Raw genomic sequence first — 26,054 nt, 5'->3', positions numbered from 1 at the left:
ACAGTTAGAACCAGTCATGGAACAGACTGGTTTCAAATTGGGAAAGGAGTCCTCAAGGCTGTATATTGTTACCCTGCTTATTTAATTTATATGCAGAGTACATCATGCGAAATGCTGGGCTGGTTAATTTGTATACAGAGTACATCATGCGAAATGCTGGGCTGGATGAAGCACAAGCTGGAATCAAAATTGCCGGGAGAAATATCAATTACCTCAGATATGCAAATGACACCATCCTTATGGTAGAAAGCGAAGAACTAAAGAGCCTCTTGATGAAAGTGAAAGAGGAGAGTGAAAAAATTGGCCTAAAACTCAACATTCAGAAAACTAAGATCATGGCATCCAGTCCCATCACTTCATGGCAAATAGATGGGGAAACAATGGTAACAGAGACTATACTGGGGGGCTCCCAAATCACTACAGATTGTGACTGCAGCCATGAAATTAAAAGATGCTTGCTCCTTGGAAGAAAAGTTATGACCAACCTAGACAGCATATTAAAAACCAGAGACATTACTTTGCCAACAAAGTTCCATTTAGTCAAGGCTATGGTTTTCCCAATAGTCAGTATGGATGGGAGAGTTGGACTGTAAAGAAAGCTGAGCGCCGAGGAATTGATGCTTTTGAACTGTGGTGATGGAGAAGACTCTTGAGAGTCCCTTGGACTGCAAGGAGATCCAACTAATCCATCCTGAAGGAAGTCAGTCCTGAATATTCATTGGAAGGACTGATGCTGAAGCTGAAACTCCAGTACTTTGGCCACCTGATGTGAAGAACTGATTCATTGGAAAAGACCCTGATGCTGGGAAAGACTGAAGGCAGGAGAAGGGGATGACTGAGGTTGAGACAGTTGGATGGCATCACTGACTCGATGGACATGAGTTTGAGCAAGCTTCACGAGTTGGTGATGGACAGGGATGCCTGACATGCTGCAGTCCATGGGGTCGCAAAGAGTTGGACATGACTGAGTGACTGAACTGACATCTTCCATTGGTATTGAAACGTTTGGAAGGCAGATTTTTTTTGGAAGGCAGATTTAAAGGCACATACCTTTGGCCTTAGCAATTCACTTCTGGAAATTAATTCTATTAGATCTACTAACATGTGCACCAAGAATAGCATTTATAAATATGCACTATAGCTACTTCAAAGATAATTTTATATACTGTGATAAACAACAAAGGAAGCTTTATTTTTTCCCTTGTGACTCTTCAGTTATCCCAATACGATCATTAAGCATTCCACCTTTTCAGTGCTGATTGAAAATGTTACCTTAATTATATGTTAAAATTCTCATGTGTATTTAATTTTCTGGAATATAATTGTGTTCACTTGATCTCATCTCTATTCATTCACCAGTATCTAATAATTTTAATTAATGAAGCTTTCAAGTGTCTCATTAACTGATAGACTAGTCCCACTATGCTAATTTTCAGAATTTGGGGGATTACTCTTTTCTGTATGAAAGAGTCAGAATCAGCTTGTTCAGTTTTTTTAAAATCTTATTTTTATTGGATTTATTATTATTTTTTAAAAATGGGACTGTGCTGAACCTAAGATCAATTTGGGGAGAACCAGTATCTTTATAATATCAAATCTTCATATTTAATGACAGTATGTGTCTTCTTTGGAGGAGGAAATGGCAACCCATTCCAGTATTCTTCCCTGGGAAATCCCAGGGACAGAGGAGCCTGGTGGGCTACAGTCCATGGGCTCACAGAGTCAGACACAATTTAGCAACTGAGCCCACACGCGGGTGTCTTCCTACTCATTCTATTCCTTTCTTATATTCCTAAGTGATAGCTACTCAGTTGTCTTCATACAGATTGTGTATACTTTATGTTAATTTTGTTCTTTTTTCCTACTATTATAAATGGAACTTTATCATATTTCAAAAGAATATAGAAGCTATTGATTTTTTAAAATTACTTTTTAATCAGTTACTTTATTGAACTCCTTTTTTTTTGCTTATAGTAATATTTCAGTTAATCTTGCTTTTTCCAAGTATATTATTATATATGCAAATAATGATAATTTTGCTTCATTTTTTTCCTCATTTCTTGCCCAGTTTCATTGACTGATACTTGTAGAACATTGTTAAATAATGGTTGTAAACAGACATCCTAGTGTTATTCCTGATGTTAGTGAAAATGCTTATTTTGTCTTATTTAATCATAACACAGGCTTGTAGAGTTTTGTCTTTTTGTCATTTTAAGGAAGTGTTTATCTTGTATTTCTGAGCTTTAGTTGGGACTGGGTAGTCACTACAGCATTACTGATTATAGCAAAAGACTGGAAATAACCCTAAAGTTCACCTGTGGGGGTGCTAGTTAGATTATAGTAAATCCATGCCATGGAATCATATGTAGTCCTTAAAAAGAATAATAACTATATGTGCTCATTTGGTACAAGTACCAAGATAATATAAAGTGAATATTTTCAAGTATAAACAGTATGTAGTAAAAATTCATTGAAATCATTCATTTAAAATTAAAAATGGTTGCTTGAATATGTAGTGATTATTTCAGAAAGGCCCTATAAGAAGAGCTATGCCTTCTGGAGGAGGGGAATACAGGAGTTTTATAGGTCTGGATAAGAAGGAGACTAACTGTACAATCTTTGGTATTTTTTTTTAACTCTTTGAGAAAAAAACTAGTTAAAATGCATAATGATATTCACTTGTATAACCTTAATATATATTTTTAAACTATTAGCTTCCTTCCTCTCTTTGACTTTGCAGTGGTAGTTCTTGGATTGAATTTCTGAATAATGAAGATGACCTTAAGGATATTTTTTTACAGCTAAGAGAAGGAAACCTTTTTTGTGCACAGTACCTCTGGCTGAGACATCGGGTAATTTCTTTTGCATTTTTTTCTGAATGGCTTTATAGATCCCTAGAGATGTGATTCGAAGAAGGCAATGGCACCCCACTCCAGTATTCTTGCCTGGAAAATCCCATGAACGTAGGAGCCTGGTGGGCTGCAGTCCATTGGGTCGCAAAGAGTCGGACACGACTGAGTGACTTCACTTTCATTTTTCACTTTCATGCATTGGAGAAGGAAATGGCAACCCACTCCAGTGTTCTTGCCTGGAAAATCCCAGGGACAGGGGAGCCTGGTGGGCTACCATCTATGGGGCTGCACAGAGTCGGACACAACTGAAGTGACTTAGCAGCAGCAGCAGAGATGTGATTTAATCAGTGTTGGGAACAAATGAGGTGGCAGGAGTGACTGGGCAATGGGGCATTTTCAGACTGTTTGATAAAATAGAGAGAACTGTCCTCTGATGATATTAATATTAACTCAGGAAATATTATGACGATAAAATAGGAACTTATGTTGTTTCATCATTCAGAACCTGAAGAAGTGAAGTGAAGTGAAGTTGCTCAGTCTTGTCCGACTCTTTGTGATCCCATGGACTGTAGCCCACCAGGCTCTTCTGTCCATGGGATTCTCCAGGCAAGAATACTGGAGTGGGTTGCCATTTCCTTCTCCAGGGGATCTTCCCGACCCAGGGATTGAACCCAGGTCTCCCACATTGCAGGCAGACGCTTTAACTTCTGAGCCACCAGGGGAGCCCAATTCAGAGCCTAGTTAGCACCTAAACTTAGCTCAAGAGGTAACATTCTATTAAACAGTTTATTGACACAGTTTATTCACACCTTCTGTGTTAATGGTGGAGAGGGTAGTCCTATTGCAGCTCAGATGGTGGTAAAGTATTGTCTCTTACAGTTGCTGTTCTGAATCACCTGAATAGTGATATAGGATATTAGGTCCGAAGAGCAGGATCTGGGTGTGACGCTGTTAAAGACACACGTTGTTAGGGTTTATACTCTCATCTTCAGTTAAGTTTTCGTTAGAATGGCATCTCTGCCAGTTCCTCTGCCTTGATTTATTAACTTGTTCTTGCTGCCATGAGGTTTCATGGAATTTAGCTACCAACTCAAATCATTTGCTTTAAGGGTCATTATTAAATCAGTAGAATATTTCTTGAAATGACTTCCTAATGTCTTTCCCTCTTGGGAGGCTCTGTTTAAATTTATCAGATAAATCTTAGTTTCTCACTCTGTATGATTTAGGCAAACTTTGAAAGCAAATTTGATGTGAAAATGCTTGAGAACTTGCTCAACTCAATTTCTACACCAGTCTGTCTGCAAAAACTTTGTCCATGGCTTAAAAATGATGTGGTCCCATTTGTGAGAAAGACCGTACCTAAAGGACAGGTAAGTTGCTGTCAGTGTTTCCACTCTGGATGATTCAGTTTTATTTTTTACTTTATATTGTTAAAGATTAAGTCATGCTAACACCAGGTAGTTCATTTTAGTATCTCTTTTGAAAGATTATCATGCAGGTTTTGAATGATTTCAGTGATTATCTATTTGTACTTTATATGATGTATCTATTTCAGAAAATTCTTGCAAAATGGTTGGAGCAAGCAGCCAGGAACCTTGAATTAACTGATAAGGTAATACCAGTTTAATTAGGACTAAAGAGACATTTCAAATACTCCCCATTTTATTTTAAAAATAAAAACATTACTTTTAACGGTCTCTAATATTTTTTTAAAGGCAAACTGGCCAGAAAATGGGCTTCAACTGGCAGAGGTATTTTTTACAGCAGAAAAACCAGATGAGTTGGGATTGACATCCTCTTGGAGTTGGAGTTCCTTGGTATGATATGAAAAAAATTTTTAGTAATAAAACATTTGGTTCTTTACTGTCTGAGCCACCAGGGAAGCCCAATTTAAAAATATTTAATTTATATTAAAGAGTTTGTCTCTGTATTTAGACATATCTGCCTCTTAAGTTTTCTTTCTGTGTGTTCTTTGTTGTGTACTTTGACAATCCACTAAAAGGAAAATTAGCTTTATTTCTTCATGATGTTTCTGTCACAACTTCAGCCTGTCCTAATGCACTGTTTTCTTTTATTGAACCAAAGGGAAGCAATATATAAACATACTCCTAAGTAGTCTAATTGAGGTTTTATGCATTAGTAGCATTTCATAGCCCTCTAAAAGGGCAAAACTTAATAATTCATTAGGATTAGTTTTTAAAGGCGCTATCAATCAGGTTTATTTTTACTTAAACTGGTAAACTGCTTCTAGTTTTGAATGCCTTTCTTAGACATTCCAACAGTCATAATGGCTTAAGAATCAAATACTTTTTTAAAAGATCAAGTTGAAAAAAGTCTCGAACTTCTGACTGACCAAAAAAAAATAGTGATGCTAGAAAGAGAACTAAGAGCAGGAATATTGATGTCACATATAGTGTTAGTTTGAGGTTAATGAACTAAATTTATTATTTGGCTTCTAAATTTCTTAAGTTTATTTATTTTCTCCTTCATATTTCTGAAAACTAGAAAGCATTGATTATATTTTTAAAAAAGTACATTCCTATATTTTAAAAAATGTTTGTTGGGGTACCGTAATTTAGTTTATAAGCTAACATTGAGACATCTCAATATATAAAGTACTTAAGGACCAGAAGGTATGACTTTTTGGAACATATGTGCATTATGAAATTACACTTATTCCTTAAGTTTCTGGAGCCCCCAAATAGATAATATCAATAAATTTCCTCCTACTTTCTGATATAACAGTTTCTTATTATTATTTACATTTAGTGATTATATACTATTAAGAATAAAATAAGAATTTTTTCTATAGGTTACAAGCAGTATATTGACATCACATAATCTTTATATGTTATAATGTATAAAGTATATTGATTATTATATATGTTTTTCCACAAGAGAGCTTTTCCTCTTCCTCTTTTCCCTAATTGCCTTTTACCAATTGAAAATTCTGTTTCTTGCATATAGCTTTAGGAAATATCATAGCTTTATATCTGATTTTAATGTATAGCTTTATATCTATATGGTTGGAACATTGAGGACCATCTAAATGATGATTGTGTACCTAAGTATATTTGGGGTTCTGAAAAAATTTACACTGTATTAATAGTTTTTTCTATTTTTTAGGAAAGAAAAATTTCAGATTTCTATTAGATTCTGGTCTGTTAATTTGTACTAGTTAATTTTAGTTAAACTTATACAAAATTTAAAGGCATAAGTTACAGGTTTCCTCTTATTTGTATTTCCCTCATGCTTTTGTTTCATATCCATTAACAACTTCAACACTTTCGTTTTTTTTTTTTTTTTTTTTTTTTTTTTTTTTAACACTTTCGTTTTATAAGGATAATCAGAACATGGAGGAAGTATGTCAGTTAAGGACTTTGGTAAATAACCTTCGAGAATTAATCACACTACATAGGAAATACAACTGCAAATTGGCCCTCTCTGATTTTGAGAAGGTAGGTAAAAGTCTAGATTTACCAGAATTATTTTACCACAATCAACATGGCTAGAGTTTGCATTTATGCCATCTTTATTTTGACATCCAGGAGGATACAACCACCATTGTATTCCGAATGTTCGATAAAGTGCTGGCCCCCGAGCTTATTCCTTCCATCTTCCAGAAATTTATAAGAGTTTACATGCATGAACATGACTTACAGGAGGAGGAACTTCTCCTTTTGTACATAGAGGTAACTTCTTTTTTTCCTGGATCTGTGCAGTGTGTCGTCGTATTGAATGTTTAACTCTGAGGAATGTGGATACCTACCATTAGGATCTGTGCAGCATATTGTGTTGTTAAGAATGTGAGTTAAACAAGTGCTCGGGCCTGGTGCACTGGGAAGACCCAGAGGGATCGGGTGGAGAGGGAGGTGGGAGGGGGGACTGGGATGGGGAGTACATGTAAATCCATGGCTAATTCATTTCAATGTATAACAAAAACTACTGTAATGATGTAAAGTAATTAGCCTCCAACTAATAAAAATAAATGGAAAAAAAAAAAAGAATGTGAGTTAACTCTGCTGCTAACTGAGTGGTAACCTTGACACAATGGGATAATATTAGGACTTTCTCCAAATGGTTGTTGTGAAATAATAGAAGTATGAACAAAGTTTTCTGTGCCATGTAAAACCGAAGACCAAGGTTTTGGCAATTTTGCACTGTTGACCATTGTTCATCATTCATGGCTAAGTAGAAGTTTTTGGTTTTTTACATACCCATAAAAGCTATTTACTTGTATTTATTTGTGTGTGGGGGGGTTGGTTTTTGTTTCTTTGTTTTCTAGTGAGTTTTAAATTTAAACAAAATGTTTGTCTCCTTTTAGGATTTACTGAAGAGATGTAGTTCAAAGGTCACCTCACTCTTTGATACAGCCTGGGAAGCAAAAGCCATGGCAGTAATAGGATGTTTATCTGACACAGATGTAAGTAAATAGTGATCATATAGGTTTTTCTTTTGAGTATTGCATCCTTTCTTAAAAATTTTTTTCCTGGTCACAAAAGCAGCAGATATTTTTTGCTGTTCACCTTAAACTGCCACAACACTGTTAATTGGCTGTATTCCCTAGTACAAAATAAAAAGTTTAAAGTTTGAAAAAAATAAATATTAAAAAGCAAAATCAAGAAAAAGCAATACATATTTGTTAGGAAGAATTTGTATAATATGAAAAAAGAATAAAGAGAAAATAAAATCACAATCACCCATGATTCTTTTTTCTCATGAAAAGTCTTCTCATTCCCACCTGCAGAAATACCACATGGACATTTGAATGCATGTATTTCCAGTGTTTCTATGGTCTTACAAACATACAGTTTTTAACATATTTATCATATACCTTTATTTTGACTTCACACTGTTTTTAGTCATTATTGTAAAATGTGAATAAAATCATAAAAACATTTTTAAACACAGACTATAGAAAATAATAGAGCTATATGACTTAATATGTGTGAATATTGGAAGAAATACATGGTTTTGCTGTCAGAAGATGAAATATTCTTGTTTCCATACAGTAGATGGCAAGGCCCCTGCTATAGATTGGGCAGCATCATTAATTTGCATGAGACGTAGTCCGAGGGCTATTCACTGTTGGTGTGTGTGTGTCTTTGTAGCTCATATTTGATGCTGTGCTCAAGATAATGTATGCCGCAGTGGTCCCCTGGAGTGCAGCTGTGGAGCAGCTGGTGAAACAGCACTTAGAGATGGACCATCCCAAGTAAGATTACAGTCTCCGGATCCAGTTTTTGGTGTTGGATAAACTATGTTTTGAGTTGAAATTAACATGTTTTTCTATCCTTTACTGTGTCTCTTAGTATTTCATAACAAAGACAGTCTGTGTTAATATCAACAAATTTACTTTTAGGGTCAAGCTATTACAGGAAAGTTACAAACTAATGGAGATGAAAAAACTTTTACGAGGCTATGGAATAAGGGAGGTGAATCTCTTAAACAAGGAAATAATGGTAAGTCCAATAATTGAATCTTTTAACACCTTTGTTCCACTTCTAGAACAACATGGGAAATGTGACCGGGTTTTACATTCTTAACGATTCATATACCTAGGTTCTTCACTACTTTACTTTTGTTAGATAGTATGTTAATAGAGTGTTTGATTGGTTATTAAAATAGTAAAGACAACAGATAATAAATTAAGGAACTAAAGAAGCAAATTACATCATAATGTTGTGTACCTTGTGAAGTCGCTCAGTCGTGTCCGACTCTACTACCCATGGACTGTAGCCTACCAGGCTCTTCCCTCCATGGGATTCTCCAGGCAAGAGTACTGGAGTGGGTTGCCATTTCCTTCTCCAGTGTGTACCTTAAATATATATAATTTTTACTTATCAATTAAACCTCAATAAAGCTAAGGGGAACAAAGGTGAAAGGATTGTCATTAAATTCAAAATATAAATTGTGTTTTAATTCTTCGTACAGTTTAGTTTTTGCTACATTGTTTTAATTGCATAAACATGATTTCTGGCTTCTCTGTGAGATTTCATAACAAAGAAATATGAATCGTCTCTATTTCAGAGGGTGGTCAGATACATTCTCAAACAAGATGTCCCATCTTCTTTAGAAGATGCTTTGAAGGTAGCTGAAGCATATATGTTGCCTAAAGATGAAATCTACAGTCTAAGAATTATTGACCTGATTGATAGAGAACAGGTAAAAGTTTTATATCATTCTTACTTTTATCCCTATATGGTTTCTTTGTTTTGAGTTTTTAAAGATTTAACTATCAAATTATACAAATAGACAAGCATAAAATAAAGTTATACTAGCATTAGGCATTAGATTGGCCTCTATCTATAGGTTTTTTTTTTCTTTAAAGTATTTTGTGAGTACCTAAAGAGCTTTCATAGTCTTTGGTAGTTAACAAAATTTAGCTTATGTTTTTATATATGCTATAGGACCCTTTGTTCCCAGAATAGGACGTAGGTTTTATTTTTGTATTTTTAAGTGTCTTTATATAATTCTAAAACTATTAGGTATACCCAAGAATTACAAAGTACAGAGGGTAGTATTTTAATTTAATCTTTTTGTTTTTGTCATCTGAAACAGAATTTTCAGATTTTTAAACCATGGAATCATAATCTGTTTTTCAAAATGATGTCATTTCATCTTTAAATAATAAAGTTAATAGGTAAATCCAAATCATTCCTTGCCAGTACCAGCTGCTTTTTCTTCCTTTCAAACTCTGATTGTAGGGTGAAGACTGTGTCCTTCTGTTGAAGTCTTTGCCTCCTGCTGAAGCTAAGAAAACTGCAGAAAGAGTAATCATATGGGCACGACTGGCATTACAGGAAGAACCAGATACTTCTAATGAGGTAAGATTTCTACTACATAAAATGAAGATAAATCTAGTTTTTATGGCTATTTATCAATAGGCTAGAAAAGACAGACTCACAGTAAGCGTGTTTGTCCTTCTCACTGCTACAGTGGCATAATATGAAAATTCCTGTTTACTATGTCGAAAACTTATCATATAGAAAGAGAAAACAAATATGGCTGCCTCGGAGCAGTGCCTCTGCCCCCACACTAAGTAATCTAGGATCTGCAGATCAGAAGGGGTAATTGAAGCACCTGTTGGACATAGAGTTTTCCCTAACACCTTCAAGTGTAAACAGTGTTTTACATTACATGGGGCATAGTCATTACTCTCAAGTAATGTCAGCCACAGAAATAATGTATAACTAATCTGAGAACAGAACCTTGAAATTTAGAAGCAGTTACCAGAAAGCCAATTTGCGATAGACAGATAATGGACCGAAAACCTAATTTATCCAGGGGAGTTGAGTTTTTTAAACCTTTGGAGATACTTACTCCCCAGTCTCTCTCAGTGGTTCACTTGAGTTTTTTTCTTTTTTTTCTCCCATTGCAGCCATTTTTCTTTAGAGGTGAGGGCTGCTCTTAGTCTTAGCTGCGGTATGTGGGATTTAGTTCCCTGACCAGGGATCAAACCCAAGCCCCCTGCATTGGGAGCATAGCGTCTTAGCCTCTCCACCACCAGGGAGTCTCCACTTCAGTCATTTTTTACCTTTAGAGAAATGAATTTTTTAAACACCTAAAATTTATTATCCTCTTATTGTTCACAAAGTATTAAAGTACTTTAAATGGATTATCCATTTCTTCCTCACAGTAAAGCAGTGAACATAATTATGAAGGAGGCCCTGTTGTTAGCTCCTTGCTGAGTTTAGAAACTAAAATTTTAAAATTAGAGGCTTTCCCAAGGGTATTTGAAAAGTGGCAGTGCCTCATTTCAAACTCTGATCATCATCTGTCTGTATTCTCAATCACCAGCTTTAACTACAACTCATGATCGAAATGTTTGAGTATTTCATGTGAACCCGACCCTTACTAAGCCTTTAACATATATCATCTCTTTAAATTAAAGCTTTTCCCTGTTGGTGGTCTTTCTTGTCTTAAAAAAAGGTTTTTTTTTCTTTTTTGGTCTTGAGGAGTCTTATTTCTTAGACTTCTGATTTCTATACTAAACAAGTTCAGTTCTTTTTAACTTTTCCAGAGATCTTTTTCCAGATGTTTTCTCAAATAATAAGTATATGCTATTAAAACAAACAAAATCCAAATGCTTGTTAATTATAGTGTGACTGAAAGGTGATGTGGGAGATTTGCATATTCTGTGGTATCCATACATCCAAGACTCCATTTGTTATTTTTCATATTTAGCTTATATAGTATTCATTTATCATCCTTTCCTTGACTGCCCAACTCCCTATAACACTGACCTTTCAACTGTTCAGCCATTTCTATTATTTATTCTGATTCTGTGCTTTGTATGTATTTGTCTATATATGCACTACCTGTACAATGGCAGATACAAGAAATGGACTTCATTTTGCATTTCTCTTTTTAGGACAAGGCCTGGAGACTGTCTGTAGCGAAGACATCAGTAGACATTCTTAAAATACTTTGCAACATTCAGAAAGGTAGTTTCCATTTCTGTTCCCTCACTTTGGTTTAGTTCTAAAACCAATCCTTTTCAGGAGCAGGTATCAGTGACATTTGCCATACTGATGCACAGGCTCTGATTGTGTCTGTTCGTTTGTTTGGCTCTGACTGTATGTTTTTGTTTGTTTGTTTGTTTGTTTGTAATATTTATTTATTTGACTGCACCAGCTCTTTTTGCAGCATGTGGGATCTAGTTTCCTGACTAGGGACTGAATCCAGGCTCCCTGCATTGGGAGTGTGGAATCTTAGCCACTGGACCACCAATGAAATCCCCTGATTGTCTTGTTTGATCCCACACATTTTTCTTCAGAGAAAGCCTTGCTTGCCTTATTCTTTTGGTTAGCAGTGTAAGAGCAGAAGCATCTAAGAGTAGCTCATCATTTGTATATACTTCAGTGACTGTTTAATGCCAGGCTAGGTTTCTCTGGTGCCTTGCACTGTTTACTCACATTGCTCACTTATCATTTGATTATGACTGAGGAAAAAACCATTTAACCTTGAACTTAAAACAGTTAGCACGGGACTTTCCCAGCAATCCAGTGGTTAAGACTCTACTTTCCGTGAAGAGACGGCTCGAGTTTGATCTCCAGTCAGGGAACTAAGGTTTTATATGCCTTGAGGTGTGGCCAAAGTTTTTGAAAAAATAAATGTACTATTTCCAACAAGAAAAGCTAGAACAGACAAATAATTACCAAAGTAACTCTCTTGGGGGAAAAAAAATCTAGAATTTATTTCAGAAAAATTGCCATTTCTCATGTAACCAAAAAACTTCTCTTTTCTACTTTCAAAGAGAATACTTAGATTTCTCTTTTTTTTTTTAATTGGAGGACAATTGCTTTACAATATTGTATGGTTTCTGCCATACATCACCATGAATCAGCCATAGGTTAACTTATGTCCCCTCCCTCTTGAACCTGCCTCCCTAGGTTTCTTTTTGTGTTTACTTAAATTGTCTTCTATCAGAATTTGAAAAGAACTACTAAAGATTTGAGAAAACCAAAGTGAATTAAAATTTCAGCTTCTAAAAATTCTGATAGTATCAGTATTTGGATGTCTTCTATAACTTTAAAAAATTGAATTACAGACAATCTGCAGAAGAAGGATGAATGGGAAGAAACCTTGAAACAATTTAAAACTGTTGCTAGCTTACAGGTAAGTTAAGCCATGTTGAACATTATTACCTGACTAATCAGTGCATTTAACATAAATGATCAGTTCCTCAAAATTTTCTGCACTAGCCTTCAGGAACTTTGGATATACTGGTTTTCCTTCTCTCTTTTTGAAAAAAGTAATTTTATTTATTCATTTGCTTATGGCTATGCTGAGTCTTCCTTGCTGTGCAGGGTTGTTCTCTACTCTCCAGTTGCAGTGCTTGGGCTTCTCATTGTGGGGCCTTCTCTTGTTAGCGGCGCATAAGCTTCAGTAATTGTGGTGCAAAGGTTCAATAGTTGTGGTTCCCGGCGTATAAATTATAGGCTCAATAGTTGTGGTGCCCAGGATTAGTTGCTCCGCCACTTGTGGGATCTTCCCGAATCAGGGATTGAACCTGTGTCTCCTGCATTGGGCAGGTAGATTCTTTACCACTGTCTCTTTTTTTTGGAAGCAACTTTAATGCGATATAATTCATGTACCATACTTCTCATCCATTTGAAGTGTATGTATAATTCAGTAACTTTTTCAGTGTACTGCATTACTGATTGTTTAAATCATGGTAAAGTACTACAATGTAAAATTGGCCATTTTAACCATTTTTCAATATACAATTCAGTGGTGTTGACTCCATTCACAGTGTTGTACAACTGTCACTGGTGTCTGCTTTTTATCACCTCAAGCAGAAGCTTTGCATCTGTTCAGCAATATAACTCCCCATTCTGCTCTTCCCGCAGTGCCTGGTAACCTCTAATCAACTTTTTATCTCTGTGAATTTGCCTGTTCTAGAAATTTCACATAAGTGGAATCATATAATATTTGTCTTTTTGTGCCTGACATTTTTTGCTTAGTATAATGTTTTCAAGGTTCATTTATGTAGGATGTATAGAACTTCCTTCCTTCCTCTGAATAATATTCCACTGTACAGCTCTATCACATTTTTGTTTATTTCTTGATGGCCACTTAGTTTGTTTTCACATTGGGGCTGTTGTGAATAATGCTGCATTGCACATGGATGTACAAATATCCGTTAAGTTCCTGTTTTCAGTTCCTTTGGGTATATACTCAGGAGAGGAATTGCTGAGTCATATGGCAATTCTGTGTTGTTTTAACTTTTTAAGAAATGTTCTCTCTTTTTTGAACTAGTCAGTTGTTCCATGTAAGGTTCTGTTGATTCTTGACCCGAATACCAGCATATAAGCAAACAGGAACTAAAGAGTCTCTTGATGAAGGTGAAAGAGGACAGTGAAAAAGCTGATTTAAAATTCAGCATTAAAAAAAACTAAGACCATGGCATCCGGTCCCATCACTTCATGGTAGATAGAAGGGGAAAAAGCAGAAGCAGTGAAAGATTTTCTTTTCTTGGGCTCCAAAATCACTGTGGATGGTGACTGTGGCCATGAAATTAGAAGACAGTTGCTCCTTGGAAACCTCGACAGCATATTAAAAAGCAGAGACATCACTTTCCTGACAAAGCTTCATATGGTCAATGCTAAGGTTTTTCCAGTAGTCGTGTAGAGATGTGAGAGCTGGACCATAAAGAACGCTGAGTGACAAAGAATTGATGCTTTCAAATTGTGATGCTAGAGAAGACTCTTGAGAGTCCCTTGGACTGCAAGGAGATCAAACCAGTCAATCCTAAACAAAATTAACCCTGAATATTCAATGGAAGGACTGATTGCTGAAGCTCCATTACTTTGGCCACCTGATATCAAGAGCTGACTCATTGGAAAAGACCCCGATGCTGGGAAAAATTGAAGGCAAAAGGAGAAGAGGGCAGAGGATGAGATAACATCACTGACTTAATGGACACGAACTTGAGTAAACTGCAAGAGAGTGAAGGACAGAGAGGCCTGGTGTGCTGCAGTCCATGGGGTTGCAGAGTTGGACACTACTTAGTGACTAAATAACAACTCTCTTTTTAAACTATATTCTATCAATTGTTTATGCCTTTTTAAAAACCATTTTGATTTAAAGTATTTGTATAGATTATTTAATTCCAGTCCCTGAATGATGGCTAACAGTAGCCATCACTTATTCAGCTCTTACCATGTACTAGAGCATCATTCCAGGGGCTTCTCAAGTGCTAATTGTCACAGTAGCTCCCCCTAGAGGTTACTATTACCATTCTCCTTTACAGAGGAGGAAACAGAAACCACAGCATCTCAAGATATTGTGAAAGACAGCACATTTTATGTAGAAACTGGTCCGAAAGATGACTATCTACTTCATAATGTCTTTACTTTTTTTCTATATAGTTTCATCCTAGGCAATTTGCTTTTTTTTGAAAATTAATTTCTGTTCACTTTAAACAGATTAAGTGTCTTCAGATGTGACATTTGAAATTAACTTTATTTTGGCACCAGGTCCTTTCTAATGTGAAAAGACTTTGTAAATAGAAAGGCTATCAGGGCTCACTGATAAGTAGGAAATGGAGTACATACAAGGATCTCTTTGTGAAAACTTAAAGTAAATACACTGGCAAATTTAACTCTCAACTGTTTTATCTTGAAGTGTGGGAAGAAGAAATAATTTATCACAATTTATTGTATCGCAGTTTCTCAAAGAATAGTCCATGGAATCCCAAGGGTCTCTGAGACCCTCTCAGGGAGTCCTTGATATTAAAACTATATTTATAGAAACAATAAGAAGTGATTTGTTCTTTCCATCCATATTCTGTCATGAGAGTAGTGGGGTTTTCAGAGGCTTCATGCCGTGATAACATCATCACTCTAAAGGCTGATAGAATGTGCATTTTATTTGCTCATGTATTTTAAATTTTTCTGTTTAATTTCCAATACAGTAAATATTGATAGATATCTCATTAAAATTTGGGGGAGGGCCCTCAATAATTTTTAAAATTATTTTGTTTTTTGGTTATGCTGGGTCTTTGTTGCTGTGCAGACTTTTCTCTAGTTTCAGAGAGCAGGGGGTACGCTCTAGTTGCAGTGCTCAGGCTTTTCATGGTGGTGGCTTCTATTGTTGGGCTCTTGGGCATGCAGACATCAGTAGTTGCAGCTCCTCGGCCTATGGGATCTTCCCAAACCAGGGATCGAACCTGTCACCTGCACTGGCAGGCAAATTCTTTACCACTGAGACACCAGGGAAGCCCCCCTCAATAATTTTTAAAAGAGTATATAGAGGTGCTGCACCCCTAAAGTTTGAGACCTTTCATTTTAAACAATAGATGTCTTCATTTAAAGCACCCTGGAGTCAGCTTCTCCAGGAGTTAACCCAGGACTTAACTTCTCCACATTCTTCTTAAATTTGAAAATTGCAGATGTTTTAAAGCAACAGTTTTGATCTAAGCAAAGTCGTGTTTAGTTATGCTACTATTTGTGGAACATTCCTTGTGCCAGGTGTAGTGGGGAGAGGCCAGGGATGCTGCTAAACGACCTCTTGTACCCAGACAGCCTCTGCAGGAAACAATTACCTGGCAGATAGAGAAACCCTGCTCTAAAGTGTAGTGTCAAAGAAAAACGTTCCCTCACTGCCACTGCCTCTTGGTGCCCTTCCTTGGGCTTCAGGAGGACTATTTTTATTGGGTCGGAAAATAAATCCTAGTTCTGGAGTTAGAAGTCAACCAAGAGTTATTACAGAAAAGAGCAAAGCTGGCTTCTTCAAGCCTCCAGGTTGGAATTGCACAAACTTAACCCCTTTCTCCTTCTGTTCAGGGTTAGGTTTAGAATTACAGTAGGTTTAGAATTGCAACAGAATTACTGAGCCAAATACACTCAGCAGTGCTGAAGTTAGAAAAACCCTGGGTTAAAGTGATATTTTCCCCTGTCTCAACCTTTATATAAGTTACTTTTGAAATATAGATACTTAAATTCTTAATTTACAAGGGAGAAAAGAGAGGTTCATGACACACCAGTGATGTTCAACCATGGATGAACTGAATAGACATGGGGCTTTGTCTTGCTTGCCTTGCTGCAGGAGAACTTTGAGGTCTTTCTTTCATTTGAAGATTACAGCAATAGTTCCCTGGTAGCAGAGCTCCGGGAGCAGCACATTAAAGCTCACCAAGTTGCACAGGCTAAACAGAAACCCCGGAGGCCAGCAGAGCCCCGGGCCGCCGAGGAGCAGAGACCGAGCGCCGAGTCCAAGCTGCACCGACAGGCTCTGACCCTGCAGGTGTCCAGGCGAGAGCTGGAAGCCGAACTGACCTTGAGGGCCTTGAGTGATGGGGACGTGGAAGCTGCATTGAGAAGATGCAGGTGAGTTCTTGGTCCCCAGATCACACAGCTCATCAGAAAGGAACACCGACTTCTTTTATTTCTTTGGTGATAAGGATGGGGCTGGTGGTAAGTCAGAAAGAGAAAAACAAATACCGTATATTAACACATATATGTGGAATCTGAAAAAAATTGTTATAGGTGATCTTATTTACAAAGCAAAACTAGAGACACAGACGTAGAGAACAAACATATGGACACCAAGGGGATTAGGGGAGAGGGAGTGAATTGGGAGATTGACATGACACATATATACTATTGATGCTATGTATGAACTAGATAGCTAATGGGAACCTACTGTCTAGCACAGGGAACTCTGCTCTGTGGTGACCTAAATAGGAGGGAAATCCCAAAAAGCAAAAAGAGGATATATATACACATATGTATGTATATACGTGTAGTTGATTCACTTTGCTGCACAACAAAGTAACACAACATTGTAAAGCAGCTATAATTTAGTCAGCATTTTTTTTTTAAACTATAAGCCTTATTTTCAACAAGCAATAAAAAAATTTAAAAAGATAGGTAGGGCTGGTGACCCTTTCACTTCCACAGAAATGATTCTTGGTTTCTTACCCTGAGAGCCTGTCTTGGTTACCTGGGTCAGAAAAAGGGGGCATAGAACGGTCTAGTAACTGACCGTCCCCTAAGTATCTGAATGGTTCAGATAACTGAGCCATTGAGTGTAGATCCTCTTGCACTACAGCAGTACCCCAAGCAAGTTTTCACTGTATACTGTGAAAACATTTAAAGACCTTGTACATGTTGTTAGTGATTATATATTAGTCTAAGTAAGGCAAACACATCTGCTTTCCATGTGAGTATTCTAACTTCTGATACTTGCTTTCTTCCAAAGGGACTTGTTTAAATATCACTGCAACGCTGACACTGGGCAATTCTTGTTCCTGATGTGTCAGAAGCTGTGTCACATGTTGGCCAGTGGCGTTCCAATGACAGTACCTGTGGGTCTGAATCTTCCCTCTGAGATACACAACCTTGCATGCCAGGCTGCCACCATCTGCAGTCCAGGTGACAAGATTTATAATCTACATAGTTCTATGTTCTCTGCTTCATTCCATTTTTATCTAGCTAATGCTATCCCCTTACAATTGGACATGTGGAGATATGGAGAGATCATTACCCCCTTTCACAAAGGGACACTTATAATTGAATCTCTGTGGGGATTACTATTTTAAAATATTTCCAAAGTTAGCAGTGTCTTTTTTTTTTTTTTTAATATTTATTTATCTATTTGGCTGTGCCAGGTCTTAGTTGTAGCATGCGGGGTCTTTAGTTGCAGCATGTGAGATCTAGTTCTCTGACCAGGGATCGAACCCAGGCCCCTTGAATTGGGAGTGCAGAGGCTTAGCCTCTGGACCACCAGGGAAGTCCCAACAATATCATTTCTGACTGTTGGCAATACTCACTTTCAGGGGATGGTGATCTGATCTTACTTTCCAGTCAGGCTTAAGGAAAATAGTGACCTGTATTATTTAGGGTAGTCAGAGCTATGTGAAAACCTTTCTCTCTACTTTGTGGCCTGTCTTAGAATTTGAATGGTAATTATTAAAAAGATTTGTTGTTGTTATTCTAAACACATGAAATAATTTTTAATGATTTTTCTCCACTTTCAGATTTTTTGCTGGATGCCTTAGAACTCTGTAAATATACTTTGATGGCAGTAGAGCTTTCCAGACAGTGTCAAATGGATGATTGTGGAATTCTCATGAAAGTAAATTACTTTGAATATCTTTTCCTTAAACAGAACCCCAGCCCAATCCATTATACACCACTCTTAAATTATTTGCATAGTTTAGAAAAATACTGAATCTACCTCTTGTATTTTCTTACTCTGCACCACAGAACTACTTAAGATCATGAGACCACTTCTCTTTTCTAGTCACACATTTTTTGGCTTTAATTTGCACTCTTTTGAAACAGGGGGTCTCAAACATGGCATCTCTGGACATTGTCCAGAGTAACAATTTTTTTTTTTGGCCTCACAGTTTGTGGGATCACCCCTGACCAGGAATGGTACCCGGACCCCCCACAGTGAACACACCTAATCCTGACCACTGGACTGCCAGGAAATTCCCTGAGCAACAATTCAACTTAAAGCAGCATTATTTTAAGCCCTTGACCAGAAGAAACAAACTTTATAGTCTGGCTGAAATTACATTTGGCTCTAATAGATCTGATTCTGGATTCTACTCAGTGAAGAGGGTATCTGTGTCCCACAGTGTCCTTATCTATGTGTTTTCTGTACTCTTTGATATTTAGACTTCTTTCGGAACTCATAAGGATCCATATGAGGAGTGGTCTTACTGTGACTTCTTCAGTGAAGATGGAATAGTTCTCGAGTCACAGATGGTGCTCCCTGTCATCTATGAATTGATTTCATCACTTGTACCTCTGGCTGGTAAATCTCATCTGTGTAATATCTTTTTCCTGTGTATTTCTGGGTTTGGAACTGGAGCTACACACAGTAACATGGATGAATCAATTGTAGGCATGAGTGCATGTATGCTAAGTTGTTTCAGTTGTATCCGACTCTATGTGACTCTATGGACAATAGCCTGCCAGCCTCCTCTGTCCATGGGATTCTCCAAGCAAGAATGGTGGAGTGGGTTGCCATGCCCTTCTCCATATTGTAGGCATACTGCTGAGCAAATGAAGCAAGGAATAAAAATACATATTGTATGATTTCATTTACATAAAAAACAAGCTATAAGGAGGCCATGCTGTTGGAAATGAGGATAGTGGTTACTCTTGGGGGGTTGACCAGAAGGAGACAAGGGGGTGACTTCTGGGAGCTCATAGTGTTCTGTTTCTTGGTCTGGATGTACAGTTTTCTGTGTATTTGTCTGTATGTATACTTGCGTTTTTTAAGTAGCAGATTGCTTTAGAACGTTATTGGATAAGGGCACAATATTAAAGTATCCTTGGGACTTTGTGTTCTATAAAAGAGTTATTGGGTTTATTCTCTTTTCTAGAAAGCAAGAGATATCCCTTGGATTCTACAAGCTTACCATACTGCTTCACCAGTGAAGGTATTTGGCATCAGACACGTATAACCACTGTGTTTCAATTTTGTAAATTTGCCAGTACAGAAAGTTCTTGAAATCCTGAATATGAACCTGATACAATGTCCTTAGTGTAGTTTCTTTGTTACTACTGTTACACTGTTACTCTTCCAAACAGTCAGGAGAGTGGGTCATTTGGCTTATCTAGTGTTAACTTTTATGAATCTGTTCTACATTTTGGTCTTCCAAGTGGAGAAGTGGTTTTCTTCAACTCATGACTTAGCGCATCTCAGAATAAGCAAGTTAAAATCAAAGTACGTCCATCACCATGTACTTAGCTATTTTCCGGTTTCAATCAGGCCTCTTGTTAACTCTCATTTACTAACTTTGAGAACCAATTCTATGACTATTGTGTGCATTGAAGAAGTAGACTGCCCCTGAAAACAGTTTCCAAATATGATCTTTGTTTATTTAAAAAAAATTCTAAAGATTAAAATATTTTTATTCAAGTAAAATTGTTTTTCATCATTTCACAGGAGACAGCTTGATGGTACCTGTTATCGATTCCATCTCTGCCTTGCTTCAGAACCTTCAGGAATCTAGCCAGTGGGAACTGGCCCTAAAATTTGTGGTTGGTTCCTTTGGTACCTGCCTTCAGCACTCTATGTCAAGCTTCATGAATGCCAGTTTGAGCGAAAAGGTATTATTTTAAGAACAAATACTTTCAGTTTGCAAGAATATAGATACAAAAGCACTGTTACAGGAATTGGGGGCCCACGTTTCCCCATTTGGCTTTGTAGTAAGGAAATGGATTATTTGCCAGGTTTAGGAAACATCTGTTGAACATCTACAAAAATGCTTACATTTTATCGGAAATTGTCCATCTGCTCTTTGTTTTTACTGTGGCCCAAACTATTATAATTATTACCTGAGAACATTATGAAAAGACTCTAGAAGACAAGCTATCTATTGATATCTTGCTTATGAAGCTGGTCTCAGAAGGAACTGCATTTATTTCTACTACTCTATTGATATTTACTAAATGCCAGTTTTTCTTTTTTTGAAAAAACAACTTTATTGAAGTATAGCTTTCAAAATTAAAATGCACATATTTTAAGTATGTCAACCAATGTATTTTCACCTTGCCGCCAACACTATAATCAAGGTACAGAGTATTTTAAAAGGCTCTATTTTTGTTCTTTCCCAGTTAATTCCCCTTCACATCCCCTTCACATCTATAATTTCTGTCATTATAGATTAAATGACAGTGCTGTTTGCATATCATGGTGAATTTTCGAAGTTCCCTTAATATTTAAGAAGAGTTTTCAAAGTGCTCATAGAAATAGACCTGAGGATTCTTTTCTTTTTTTTAGAAGTTGTTTGAAGACGCCCCATTAGTTAAATCCAGGCATGTTGTTATGGAATTGAAAGAGAAAGCTGTTATGTTTATCAGGGGAAATGCCACCACGCTCTTGTACAAAGTGAGTATTTGTGCCGAGCTCTTCTCCCTCTCCACTGTCCTCACCCTGGTTGCTTTTGAAGGTAAGGGTGCTCTATCACATAGAACTTGTTAGAGTTGCTTTCCTTAAATTTGTAATAGTGATAAAAGACATGAAACCTAAGCAGCAAGTTGGAACTATTTTACTATAAATAACTTCTTGTGCAACGCTTGTTCTTTCTTAGAGTCTAAAATTAAATTTAGTGGCAAATCAGCCTTTAGAGACCGAGTTCTGTTTTAATTGTGAGGAACTTGCTTCTCCAGGTGCTTTCTCCCTACAGGTATTTAATTGTCGCCTGGTGGATCTCGACTTGGCATTGGGGTACTGCACTCTCTTACCACAAAAAGAAGTCTTTGAGAATCTCTGGAAACTCACAGATAAAGCATGGCAGAATTACGACAAAATATTGGTATGACCTAAGGAGGCACACCTTCGGTTCCTGAAGAATTAAAGATTTAGCGAAAGAAATAAAACTGGCCTTGCCACCAGTTTTTCAAGATTTAGCAGAAGCATCATCAAGCTAACTCACATGGTTTCTCCCAGCTTTTCCTTAATGAGCGACACTCCAGAGATTGCAAATGCAGGTTCTAAGCATTGCTCAACCCAGGGAACTGTATTTTTTTATTTCTTAAATCTGTATGCAGCCACAGAACCTCACTGCCTATACTTACTCTAGTGTATTTGAAACCTTAGATTCACGGGCCAGTTCTTTTTCATAGGACAAGTTTAATGGATGCAGAACTTGTCTTTAATGTTTGTTTTAAAATTTTCCCTTTGTGGGGATTTTACTTGTAGGATAGCTCAAATTGGGCCTTTTCTTATGAAAGAAACCCAGACTAAATTTATGGCATCACACTAAAAGCCAAATTACCAAAGTAATTATTACCTAAGTGTAAGTAATGATGGTTTACAAAGCAACATGAAACATTCCAACTGTCACCATAAGGAAAGACTGAAAATTATGGTTTTTATTGTTGAGTTTTGCATAAAAAGTATTAAAACAGTCTCTATTTGCAACCTAATTTTAATTCTATTTTAACTTTTTAGGCAATATCTCTGGTGGGCTCTCAGCTGGCCAGTCTCTGTCAGGAAATAGAAACGAAGTTTAAGTTCTGTGAACTCAGTACTGATGCCTGGTGGGGTATTCGCCTTAGTAAACTTGGTGTGAGTATTCTTCAAGTGCTGTGAAGTTTCATCTATTCTGATAATTACCCAGTTGAAAAATGTAAAACAAAGGGCTCATTGTCCTTTCCTTTTGGAGAGGTTGCTCATGCTCATGCTCAGTGACTTCAGTCGTGTCCACATCTTTCGCAACCCCATGGACTGTAGCCCACCAGACTCCTCTCCTCTGTCCATGGGATTTTCCCAGCAAGAATACTGGAGTGGGTTGCCCTGCCCTCCTCCAGGGGATTGAGCCCAGATCTCCTGCTTTGCAGGCAAATTTTTTACCAGTGAGCCACCAGGGAAGCCCTTTGGAGAGTTATATGTAAATATAAACTGTGGCACAGAAGTTTTAGGTATATGAAGTACCCACATTTTCAATCTCAAAGAAATAAGGACCTTTTGCCTCATTTTCGTTTTGCTCTATTTTTAAGTAAATTAGAAGCTTGATATTTCATCCACTAAGCCTTCTCATTAGGAATGTATCTAGTATTAATTGACATTTAAAGCTATTCCAGGCCTGCCCTTTAACCTCATACTTTTTTGTGTGTTAGTAGGTTAAAGATAATATATGTAAATGTAAATACAGGTATACTAAGCTTCAGCAACTCCTCCCAGGGAGCAGTAAGTGGCCCTTGTTTTTCAATTTACGAGAGCAAAATCCTGTTTTCTTTACTGTGAATGAAAGCATTTTATTTTATTTGCAAATAGTTGACTTATCAGGAATGGAACCACTGTAGAATATATTTTGAATATGTATTTTGAAGCCTCATTCCTATTCCAGAATATTCATTGCTAACTGCCATACTTTAGTGATGAAGCGCCAGGGATTAGTATGACTGAGAGATTTTGGACCTGAAATTTCAGAGTGATGTTCAGCTTGAGTAATGTAAAAGTTGAAGGAGCTGTAGAAAAATGTTTCTCTATAAAAGTGGACAGTGAAAGGGCATGACATGATGGTACCCTTATTCTGATACATTTCAGTTTAGCAGGTTTTTTCTTTTGCTCTTTTTATTTCTAGATTTCTTTCCAGCCAGTTTTCAGGCAACATTTTCTCACCAAGAAAGACCTCATCAAAGCTCTCGTGAAGAATATAGATATGGACACAAGCGTCATTCTGGATTATTGCAGGTAATTCTTTAAATCTCAGTAGTATTTTTGCTGTTAGCGTAACAAACTGGTAATCCTAATGAGAGAACACAGTGATTAACAATGATTATTACATATGACCCATGACCTCTGGTGTTTTCTTTTGCTCAGCCCCACACTGAGTAAATCCAAACCAGATTAAATTCTCTTCTATATCACCTTTTAAACTCACTGTTAAGTGTTTTCCCAGCTTGCCTCACGATAAGCATCACCTAGGGCCCTTGGTTACAAATACAGATTCCTGGTTTCCACTGTTGGTTCTGATTCGGCAGATCTGGGCTGAGGCCCAGGAATCTGGGTTGTTCCAGAATCCAGACCATTTACATGATCAGAGAAGCTCAGGATGTTCTTCCAAACAAGTAAACTTCTGTATCAGATCAACTTAGGGGCTCAAAGCAATCTTAAATTAAAATTGGTGGAAAGTATGATTTAGGGAGAATTTTTTTTTTAAATAACTTTTAAAAAAATCTAAGACTAAATGTTATCTATAGATACAGCTTAGTGTAGCGAGAACAATCAAACAATTTATAATTTACATCTTAGTTGTATCTGCCTGATAAATTTAGGTATTAAATCTGCTGGTCCATTATTAGTTTCAAAGTGGTTTTCCACACATCACCTCATTTCATTTTTATTGTATATTATCACCAATTTACATATGAGTGAACATACCCCATCAGGTGCCCTGCTCAAAATCAGATAATAAGTGATCATTTCTAAAATACCGTGGATGCCGTAACCCTCACCCAGTTTGTGACAGATGAGTAGAATCTTGAGTTCTTGATAATGAGACTGCTGAGTGCCCTTCCTCACCAGACAGGGATCTAGTTCGTTGTCTTTGTGAATGGTGGGGAGTATTGTCCCTGGCTGTTACCATCCTGGACTTGCAAGTCAGGAACTGGAGGCTACTCATAGCTCTAAGTAGCTCTGACTTACCTGTATTTCAATGTAACAAAACTCTGCCATTCTTCAGTTTGGACTGCTGCAAAGCCAGAATGAGGTACACACACTCCCTTTTCTTTTTTAATTTAAACTGGTAGATTTTTGCCTGTTGTTTTCTGGTATTGACCTCTTTTGTGAAATTTAAAGAGCTCTAATTTTGTCAGGCTCATTTCACCATCTTTATGCTCACATGGTGTTGGTGATTTTTCTTTGGTTGTCAGTGACTCTTTTGCCTCAGGCAGTCCCACTGAATAAATTTAGATGACCTTTAGAATTTCAGGAAATGACTTTAAAATTGTGATGTGTAAACCTGAGTTTTCTGTGAGAAGCTCTGTCTAGAAAGGCACGCGTTCTGGGAGATTCATGTGTAACGGAATGCTCATTTCAGCACGTTTCAGCTGGATGCTGATGCGGCCCTTCAGCTGTTCATTGAAACACTCCTCCACAACACGAATTCCAGCCAGAGCCAGGGAGACGTGAGCACAGGACCCACAAAGCAGCAGCGTTCCAAACTCCTGGCCAAAGCCCTCGAAATGGTTCCTTTACTGACGAGCACAAAAGATTTGGTCATCAGTCTTAGTGGAATACTGCATAAGGTAGATGAATGGCGAAATGAATGCGTCGGGGTCATTTCTAACATCCTTCCTACCCTTAACTGATCAGGTATATGGTAACAAATTGGAAAAGTAACTCCTATATTTTTTTGTAAAGTATTTTCAGAAAATTTTAGATTTCTGTATTCCTAATTATAGTTTAATATAGCACTTTTCCTGTCTTTTTTTCCCCCCCAAAATAAAAATAGCCCTTTTTTCCAGACTTTTAAAAATAGCACACATTCTTTGAAAAAGATCAAACTACAGAGAAACGTATAAATCAAAAAGTAAATTTCCCTATAATCCTACTCCTATAGATAAAAAGTTAATAATTCGGTAGATAACGTAGATCTTAGACTAAATATCAGTTCAGTTCACTTCAGTTCAGTCGCTCAGTCGTGTCTGACTCTTTGCGACCCCCTGAATTGCAGCACACCAGGCCTCCCTGTCCATCTCCAACTCCCGGAGTCTACTCAAACTCATGTCCATTGAGTCGGTGATGCCATCCAACCATCTCATCCTCTGTCATTCCCTTCTCCTCCTGCCCCCAATCCCTCCCAGCAGCAGGGTCTTTTCCATTGAGTCAACTCTTCACATGAGATGGCCAAAGTATTGGAGTTTCAGCTTCAGCATCAGTCCTTCCAATGAACACCCAGGACTGATCTCCTTTAGGATGGACTGGTTGGATCTCCTTGCAGTTTGGACTCTTCAAGAGTCTTTTCCAACACCATAGTTCAAAAGCATCAATTCTTCGGCGCTCAGCTTTCTTTACAGTCCAACTCTCACATCCATACATGACCACTGGAAAAACCATAGCCTTGACTAGACGGACCTTTGTTGGCAAAGTAATGTCTCTGCTTTTTAATATGCTGTCTAGGTTGGTCATAACTTTCCTTCCAAGGAGTAAGAGTCTTTTAATTTCATGGCTGCAATCACCATCTGCAGTGATTTTGGAGTCCAAAAAAATAAAGCCTGACACTGT

At 37.2% G+C, this 26,054-nt stretch overlaps 1 protein-coding gene across 4 annotated transcripts in view; it reads left to right on the top strand.

Moving 5' to 3' along the window:
* Positions 1-26,054, top strand: part of KNTC1 (kinetochore associated 1) — a 71,910-nt gene that overhangs the window by 22,842 nt on the left and 23,014 nt on the right. For all 4 annotated transcript variants that reach the window (XM_070475163.1, XM_070475160.1, XM_070475161.1 and 1 more), the window contains exons 21-44: positions 2,741-2,852; positions 4,079-4,222; positions 4,408-4,464; positions 4,568-4,669; positions 6,194-6,310; positions 6,401-6,544; positions 7,177-7,275; positions 7,964-8,067; positions 8,215-8,314; positions 8,883-9,017; positions 9,560-9,679; positions 11,227-11,299; positions 12,406-12,473; positions 16,407-16,687; positions 17,562-17,734; positions 18,340-18,437; positions 18,986-19,124; positions 19,699-19,755; positions 20,265-20,428; positions 21,102-21,209; positions 21,508-21,636; positions 22,275-22,391; positions 23,410-23,519; positions 24,868-25,075. In XM_070475163.1, the coding sequence (XP_070331264.1) occupies positions 2,741-2,852; positions 4,079-4,222; positions 4,408-4,464; positions 4,568-4,669; positions 6,194-6,310; positions 6,401-6,544; positions 7,177-7,275; positions 7,964-8,067; positions 8,215-8,314; positions 8,883-9,017; positions 9,560-9,679; positions 11,227-11,299; positions 12,406-12,473; positions 16,407-16,687; positions 17,562-17,734; positions 18,340-18,437; positions 18,986-19,124; positions 19,699-19,755; positions 20,265-20,428; positions 21,102-21,209; positions 21,508-21,636; positions 22,275-22,391; positions 23,410-23,519; positions 24,868-25,075 (2,959 nt within the window). The remainder of the gene's footprint in view (positions 1-2,740; positions 2,853-4,078; positions 4,223-4,407; positions 4,465-4,567; positions 4,670-6,193; positions 6,311-6,400; positions 6,545-7,176; positions 7,276-7,963; positions 8,068-8,214; positions 8,315-8,882; positions 9,018-9,559; positions 9,680-11,226; positions 11,300-12,405; positions 12,474-16,406; positions 16,688-17,561; positions 17,735-18,339; positions 18,438-18,985; positions 19,125-19,698; positions 19,756-20,264; positions 20,429-21,101; positions 21,210-21,507; positions 21,637-22,274; positions 22,392-23,409; positions 23,520-24,867; positions 25,076-26,054) is intronic.

The sequence above is a fragment of the Odocoileus virginianus genome, chromosome 12 (genome assembly GCF_023699985.2).
Source record: "Odocoileus virginianus isolate 20LAN1187 ecotype Illinois chromosome 12, Ovbor_1.2, whole genome shotgun sequence".
Classification (NCBI taxonomy): domain Eukaryota; kingdom Metazoa; phylum Chordata; class Mammalia; order Artiodactyla; family Cervidae; genus Odocoileus; species Odocoileus virginianus.
Note: the sequence above shows the minus strand (reverse complement) of the source record. Positions and strands in the feature narration are given on the sequence as shown.